Source organism: Haplochromis burtoni, unplaced genomic scaffold, assembly GCF_018398535.1.
Source record: "Haplochromis burtoni strain Fernald_Lab_line unplaced genomic scaffold, NCSU_Asbu1 Contig_68, whole genome shotgun sequence".
NCBI lineage: Eukaryota > Metazoa > Chordata > Actinopteri > Cichliformes > Cichlidae > Haplochromis > Haplochromis burtoni.
This window is the reverse complement of record NW_024582429.1, coordinates 2,307,580-2,315,688: the sequence shown is the minus strand read 5'-3', so window position 1 is coordinate 2,315,688 and position 8,109 is coordinate 2,307,580. Positions and strand designations below refer to the sequence as shown.

Sequence of the window (8,109 nt, the reverse complement as noted above, 5' to 3'; positions counted from 1 at the left end):
CAACCAATACAATATCCCCATACCATGTGGAAAATATACAATAACAGATCAAATTAAGAGTACATTAAAAACAATCACACTGAGTCAAAGAGCTGTTCTCTCGTTCCTTTGAGACAGACTTAAACTCTCAGATCATTTCAGTTCCTTCTGCAGATTGTTCCAGGAAGCCGGGGCAGCGTGTTTAAAAGCCCTTTTCCCCAATTCTGTTCTGATTTTTGGGACAATCGATTATGACGGGGAAATTCTCTACAGAGACCAGTTTGTGTGTCAGACACTTTTATTACTGCTGTAAAGCTTTAACATGGGGACTGACTCGCTGCTGGAGTCTCTGCTGGACATTAGAGGAACTGCAGCTGTTGGTGTTTCTTTGTTGTCAGAGAGTGTGTGTTCCCACTGTTGCAGCTGCAGGCCCTTCCGCCCGTGGTTTTCAAAATAAACTCTTGTTTTCATCTCAGAGAGAACCAGGAGAGGCTGAAATGTTTGCTCTATACTTTGGGAAGAACTGCAGCTGTTAGAAAAAGGCACAGATGAAAGTGGTTTTGAAATGATTCTGTTTATTAACCAGTTTTACACATCGGTGTTCACCAAACACCTTTACATTTATCTCCAGGTGCAGCGTCAAATCTGTCCGTACTGATGCTTAAAGGAGTGGAAGTGCTTTTATTTTGAAAAAACAAACACTGCTTTTCCTTTTCTTTTTTTTTATTTAAATCCATGCTGCTTTCACATCATATGGAAAAATCCAGGAAATTTAAGTGAGAATTGTTCCATATTTACTCCATGAGCCCTTTTAGTAAAAATCCCTCAGAGCAAAACAAACGCTGGAATCTTCCACATATCCCGACGCACTTGAACGCAGCACAGTCATCAGTTGGATTTGGGCAGCCTGTAGACGTTGCCGGACATTATGAGCTGATGGTCCCTGACCTTCCTCTGCAGGAACGCCTCCAGCTCGTTCACGTCCATCTCCGTGACGACGGGTCCCGTAGCGACGAACATCCGCAGCATGGTGTGTATGCGTTCCAGTGTCATGGTGTCCAGGTTGGTGAGCATGGCCTGGACGTAGACCCAGAACAGCTGCAGAGACAGAGGCGCAGTGTGCTTACTGTGAGAGTTTAAGACCTAACTAGAACTAGCTGATACTTTTCAGCCTGAAGCGCTCGTTTGAGCTGCTTCCCCAGCAGAGCGGTGACGTTCCCTACGGCCCCTCCCACAAGAGGTGGGCTGTCCACAGCTGTGCCTCAGTGGCTAAGATCCCGGCTCTCAGGCGCTCTCCCATGAAAGACCTCCTTAGGAGACCCAACCAGGGGTGAGTTACCCTCCTGGGATCATGCGGGTGCACCAAGTCGTTCACAACAATAAGCTCGTGATTTATGGAGCATGTGATCCTAAAACACCCACTGTCATTCATTATTAAGTGATTTTTATAACACGACTGAAAAGAAGCGGCACATCATCAGGTGCCAGGTTTCAAATACTTAAAGTAACTAAGTAAATAACCCTGAGACAGCGGGATGAATGAAGTGTGTACCTGCAGCTTCTCCTCCCTCTGCTCGGACTGCGTGGCGGTGTTGGAGTCCCTCTCCTCGTCGCTGTCGATCAGCATCACGCCTCTGTCCAGCTTCTCTTTCGACGAACCCTTCTCCACCACGTAGAAGTGGCCGCCCGCCTCCTCCCTCAGCACGCCCTGCTGCTGCCACAGAGCCAGCTTCCTGTGCACCAGCTCCTTCGGGGCGCCCAGCTTCGCACTCAGCTCCTCCAACGTCCAAGAACCTGAGAGGACGAGCAGGTACACGACGATCAAACTGCATCTCCCTCAACTCCACGCAGCGTAACGAGCGATGTCAGAGCCGATAGTTTACAACCATGACATCGCCATGTCAGGAAAACATCAGGGGTCATCGCAGAATTACATTTCACAGCATGAAAGCGCTCTGAAATGAAAGTCCTTACTTTTCTCTTGGAAGTACATGATGGTGGCAGCCTGGATGGGTGAGACCGTGAGGTTGGTGAGGACTCGGTCCTCCAGCTCCACGTCCAGAGTGACCGAGCCCAGGTGAGGCTTCCAGCTCAGCGTCCTCATGGCCTGAAACACAAACGGGACTCGACTCAGCAGGTAAAAGCGTAGCTGTGCATTTGGTTTCTACTGCAAACCAAACCAGAGACGCCACAGTGGGTCAACTCCACCTTCAGCTTCTCGTAGCGGTGGGTGTAGGCCTCCATGGCCTGGCAGACGACAGGAGGGAGCTCCAGCTTCTCCTCCTTCAGCGTGGGCCAGAACTCAGATGAGAGGATGATGGCCGACAGGGGCAGCGGCGGCTGCTCCTCCTCGCTCAGCTTTGACTCCTCCTCGCGGATGTTGCTGTTGATCCTGCGAGAATCCGCCATGTCCTGCATCCATCGGGTAATCACAACGTTCTCAGAAATTCATCCTTTCAGGGAATGTCCTAAAATATCCGGTTAACGATCCATATTCCAGATGTTTACCTTCAACATGACCTCGCAGTAATGCATGTGAGACTCGCCGAACCGCAGCTTCAGCAGCTCCACGTTACGAATCTCCCTGAAGACGCAGAAAGCAGGACGGGCGTGAGCATTTACTTTGCTATCAGTGACCCGACATGTTCAAAGTACCAACACTTTCTCTCAGCTTTAAGCCGGGCGCTGGTGCGGTCGTACCTGGCCGTGTTGTAGTTGAGCTGCTGCAGCAGCCTGTCGGCGAGCACGCCTCTGTACTCGTCTATGAAGATCTCCTTACTGCCGTAGATGCTGACCAGCAGGCTGATGATGTCGGACGAGCGGCGCTTCGAGCCCATTTTATCTGAGAACAAACACACGAGTAAGATCTTTCTCTTCAGCTGCGGTCTCCTTCTCTGCGCTCAGAGCGGTGTGTTCACTGACCGGGCATGGCGTCGGTCGGGTCTGGACTCCAGTCCTCGGGGTCGTTGCCTTCTTCGTCGCTGTCCTGCATCTCCAGAGTCACCGGGTCGCCTCGGGACAGCTCGGAGGCGAGGTCGGTGCAGCCCTCTGCATCTCCGGTCAGACCGGCTACGATCTGCCTCACCGTGTCCTCCCGGGTCCTGAAACACAACACGGACGTTTGACCCTCTGCTAGGACGTCAAAACTCATGTAGAACTTTACTCACAAAAAAGTGCACGATCAGAGCCAAAAGATCAGAGCAGGACTGAAAGCGAATCCCGCCGGCGCCTGCGTGGACTCACCTGAGGTACTTGCGGATCGGCTGGGAGACGACCTGCAGGATGACCATGGACGGGTCGAGCTCTCGGAGCGCTTTGATGGCCGAGATGTAGACGGTGAGGATGTCCGACGTGTGAACGCCTGCAGACAGATCAGTCAGTTTCACAGACGTTACCATAGAGACCAGCTTCCCTACACGATGATGAGGATGACCTGACAAATCACACGTGTGCACGGCGAGCTGAAAAACAGCTTCAAAATAAGCAAATCAACAAATGCTGTTTTTAAACAGCTGCATCAGCTCTATGGTCCGCCTCCACCTCCTCCTTCACCACCTCACTGAACCTCCTCTGGGCTCTTTTCCACCTCCACCTTCACCTCATTGTTGTTTTCTTCTCTAATCCTGACTTTAAACATGGAATCGCGTTTAACTTAAACAAATCTGCCACCGCGACTCATCAGGTCACAAAAATAAACCCCGACAGAAACCGACCCGGGTGCAGTAGGCGGCTTTCGAAGGCAGATTTGAGCGAGGTGAGGAGCTGCTGTCTCTGATTGGTTCTCTCCAGGCAGAACTTCAGATCCTCAATAGCAGCTTTGGATTCTGGGAAATCTGAAAGGAAGCACAAGAGCCAAGAAGAGTGTGAAATCTGGTTTACAGAGAGAGAGAATTATTATTGTAGTTTTTTGACTGTGGCTCTGTTACAAACAGAAACTGATTAAATGACAGAAAAACTAAAAACTAGAAGTTTTTCTGTGTTTTAAATGTTTATCTGCTACTTTATTACTTTGTCGTAGCACGAATGACCACCGGGGAGCTCTTTCTACAAACTTCATGCTCTTCTTTATTTTTTTCGAATCCTTTCAGTGGGCCAGAGTGGATTCTTTCCCGGGGCGATTCTGTCCACAGGCCTTATGTTTGACCACCCTGTTCTATAGCGGTGGCTAGCTGAAACGCTCCGTCGTCCTGACTCGAGCTGAGCTCTAAGCGATGAGAGGAAACACTGCCGTAGAGGAAACGAGAGCTCCGCGGCAAAGAAAAGACTTAAAGAATCAGCAGGCGTCAGCGTCCAATCACAGCTCAGAGGTCAGAGTTCAGCCTGGCGTGGATCTGTAAACCTGCTGCAGACTCCCACCTCTGATGATGCTGAAGAGCTCCTCGATCCTCATGTTGACATAGATCCTGCAGAAGAACTGATGCATGTGGCACCTCCACTGCTTCAGCACCGAGCCGCCGCCCGGGACCACCTGGACGCCGAGACCGCCGGGGGCCGCTGGGAGTGAAGCGGCGTCTCCGTCCGCTTCACTGACAAACACTTTAGCCAGCCAGCCCAGCACCAGCTCCAACCACTGCTCCCTCACACACACACACACACACACACACACACACACACACACACACACACACACACACACACACACACAGTAAATGAGGAGCAGGCCACAGTGAGTTTCAGCGTGGACAGATGCTGCAGATGTTTCACCTCCTGGAACTCCAGCAGGAAGGAGCGCTCGTACTCGCCCCGGCACAGCTGCTCCATCCGCATCTCGATGAGCTTGTGGAGGATGGTGGTGACGGCCTCGGAGCTCACCCACTCCAGCAGCTGCAGCTTCGACCTGGAAACAACCAATCAGACGTCAGCGTTTCAGACTGCAAGAGAACAAACAGCTGATCTGAGCCACGCTTCAGCATCATAAACACAACTGTTAGAAATGATCGAAGATTTATATTTGCTATATATTATATTATTATTATTTTATTTTAGTCACAACTTTTTTTTTTTTTTTACTCTGAAAATTCAAGGAAATAATGCCAACTTCCTGCCTCGTTACGTCAATTATTTCAAATTAAAAGCCTGACTCACAGGATGTGGCTGAGCTCCTGCAAGTGTTCCAGGGCCTGCTGACACCAGCACTGCTGCACGGGGACCCAGCAGCCCCGGCAGGCCCCGCAACCGGGAGCCTCGGTGGCGTCCTCACCGCTGCCCTCCCGGTTCATGTAGACAGAGAAGGTCCGGCTGTAAAACTCCAGCACTCGCTCCTGGAGGACGGGAGCCGGGGAGAAGAGGAGGAGGGCCCTGATGGTGGTGAAGGCTCGCTCCATGAGGGCTTTGGATCCTGGGCCACACAGACCTCCACGGCCCTCATCCTGCCACGCCCCCAGCTTCTCCAAACCAGCTGTAGGAGGAGGAGAAGTTTGAATGCTGCGCACAGAGAAAACCCATCAACTCTCTGATGGTCCACTCACCCAGAAAAGGTTCGAGCCTGTCCAGCAGAGTCCTGAAGGCCGTAAGCAGCACCCAGACCCTGTCCTTCTCCTCCATCTCGTTCTCCGGCTGCTTCAGGCCAGACCAGAACTCGGGAACCACGCAGGCAGACAGACGCATCTGCAGCGTCTCCAGCAGCCAGCTGCCCAGCAGCCGGCCCAGACCCTGATCGTTCAGCAGGGCCAGCGAGTCTGAGAGGCTCTGCTCTGACACCGAGCTACCCGGAGACACCTGAACACAACCAAAACACAGCGTTACACAAACACAGGATGCACAGGTGCTGGTGATGGCTGACAGGGTTTCTTCACAGCCAGTTTCAGTTTGGATTTCTTAGACTGACCGATGAGCCTCGTACAGAGGAGCAAAACCACGAGACTGGAGGAGACCAAAGCCGAGTTTGTGTCTCAGCTTGTGGTTGTTTTGCTTCTTTTTGACCTGATCTGCATCTTGCTCCGAGTCTCCGTGCGCTCCTTTTGAGTCTTTGCACTTGCTTTATTAACCTGTGTTCATTTTACATTTCTTACAGTTGAATTTGTGTAGCTTTGTGGTCTTTCTCTAACTGTGAAAGTTCGTTTTTTCACACACTTGTTTCACCTCTGTTTTGTAACTTGTAAGTTTGGCTGTTTATGGACGTCACGTCACAGTTTACTTTACATTTATGAGGATTGATAACCAATAATGAACTTAGTAGGAAGCAGACAGGGGAAACAACACAGATTAGGACCATTAAGAAGACATCGATACATACAAGCCGAATTTAACCGAAAACTTCTCCTGATTAATGTGACGTCTGCAAACCTCTTAAATTGCTAACAAACCACATCTACGACCAACAAAACGTTAAATCGAGAGATTTTTTAATGGAGTTCGGTTGCTCGTTATGCTACAGTCACATAGCTGCAGGTGTCCAGAGTGGGAAGCCACTCACCAGCGCCGCAGTGACGGTTTCCCAGGATTCAGCGACCGGTCCGGATCCAGACATCTCCACTGAGTCCGGTTCCATCGCACTTTCCTCCATTTTCTCACACTTTTCCTCACAAACCGCGAAGCAGCTTCTCGGTGTCCCACATTTAAACTGTGGAGGTTCTATCCGGTTATAACGTCGCTCCAGAACATCTACAAACACGCTCCATGTTTCCGGTGGGTATTACTCATGTCTAAGAATAATATTGCTTGAAATCAGCCCCAGTTTCTGTTATTACTCTGAACTAAAACTACATGTTCTTCAGTATCGCGGGTTTACTTCTTCTTCGTGATCACGATCTTCTTCTTCTTTTCGTGATTTTGACGCCAAGGAGTCATATGCTGCCCTCTACTGTCAGACAGTGCGCATTGTAAATCCTCGCAGATTTTATTTTGAAGTTCACAGGAAGTGTCTCTGTGGGCTGGTGTCTGTCATAACAATGGCGAACTTGTCATGAGGATAAAATTGCCGCTATAACGTTTTAAAATGGCTCTGTACCCGGTTGTTCATATCCAGAAATGATCAAAGAATTTAGAGAAAAACAAAATCAACTTTTTTTTATGGAGAAAGAAAAAAATGTGAATACTTTAACATTTTTCCTCACAGTGTCATAAGTCACTGGACATTGTGGACATCCACGGTCACTTCATGCATAATGCACATTCTATGTGTGTGGACGTTTGCAGGAATATGTGTATGTATATTTAGATGCACACTCATATTGCATGTGAGTGTGCGTGTACACGTCTATTCTTATAGATAACTATTACTTACATGGAAAAATTATGTTATAACTATGTAGTTTATAGTTTATGTCTTGCATATTTCTACAGCTATATCGACAGTCACATACTGTCTATGCTACCGTTGTATATAGTTTAATATCTTACTTATTTTATATTTGTTTGTATTTTATTTGTATTTTTTGTATTATCTTTCTGCTTTCTGTCCCTGAGCTGAGGTAATGCAAAAATTTCCACACAGTGGGATCAATAAAGTCTTATCTCATCTCATCTCATCTCATCTCATAACACGCTGACATAAGAAGAAGAAGACATAGAATAATCCTTTAATTGTCCCACAAGGGGAAATTTGGGTGTAACAGCAGCAAAAAAGACACATATACAAACAAACAGTACACAAGACACAGAACAGAAACATACACAAGTTTTACATATTTACATTGAGGACAATGGTTACCAAAAACAGAGTATTGTATCATTATTAAATTAAATTAAATAAAATACAGGTAAGAGGCAAACCCAGGTTGTAGAGTGAATCAGTTGATAAAATACTGCAGTTACAGCGCTGATGTAAACATCTGTGTTTGTTGGGAGCAGTTCTGATTGTACAGTCTGACAGCTGCAGGGAGGAAGGACCTGCAGAAACGCTCCTTCATGCATCGAGGATGCAGCAGTCTGTCACTGAAGCAGCTCTGCAGCAACATCTACATGCATGGGCTGGGAGACTCTGTCCATCAGACATGTTATTTTGGCCAGAGTCCTTCTGTCTCCCACCACCTGCACTGGGTCCAGGTGCATCCCAGAACAGAGCTGGCGGATGCCACCACAGAGTCATAGAAGGTCTTTAAAAGCGCTCCCTGTACTCCAAATGACCTCAGCCGCCTCAGCAGGTAGAGTCTGCTCTGACCCTTCCTGTACAGAGCATCAGTGTTGTGG

At 48.7% G+C, this 8,109-nt stretch overlaps 1 protein-coding gene across 1 annotated transcript; it reads right to left on the bottom strand.

The window, feature by feature from the left end:
• Window positions 1–534: 534 nt before the first annotated feature.
• On the bottom strand, window positions 535–6,755 carry anapc2 (anaphase promoting complex subunit 2). Its single transcript, XM_042221511.1, has 14 exons — window positions 6,395–6,755; window positions 5,448–5,697; window positions 5,065–5,377; window positions 4,684–4,816; window positions 4,336–4,549; window positions 3,693–3,812; window positions 3,223–3,340; window positions 2,902–3,080; window positions 2,680–2,821; window positions 2,488–2,563; window positions 2,188–2,391; window positions 1,954–2,086; window positions 1,532–1,773; window positions 535–1,077 (listed from the first exon to the last, which is right to left on the bottom strand). The coding sequence occupies exons 1-14, from the start codon at window positions 6,482–6,484 to the stop codon at window positions 868–870; spliced, it is 2,424 nt and encodes an 807-aa protein (XP_042077445.1). The 5' UTR covers window positions 6,485–6,755; the 3' UTR covers window positions 535–867.
• Window positions 6,756–8,109: the final 1,354 nt, after the last annotated feature.

Excerpts from the sequence above, each read along its gene's own strand:
- anapc2 (XM_042221511.1), bottom strand. The coding sequence starts at position 6,484 with ATGGAGGAAAGTGCGATGGAACCGGACTCAGTGGAGATGTCTGGATCC. Across the intron at positions 4,817-5,064 it reads CAGGAGCTCAGCCACATCCT|GTCGAAGCTGCAGCTGCTGG; the intron begins GTGAGTCAGGCT and ends GGTTGTTTCCAG. Across the intron at positions 2,392-2,487 it reads ACTGCGAGGTCATGTTGAAG|GACATGGCGGATTCTCGCAG; the intron begins GTAAACATCTGG and ends CGATGGATGCAG.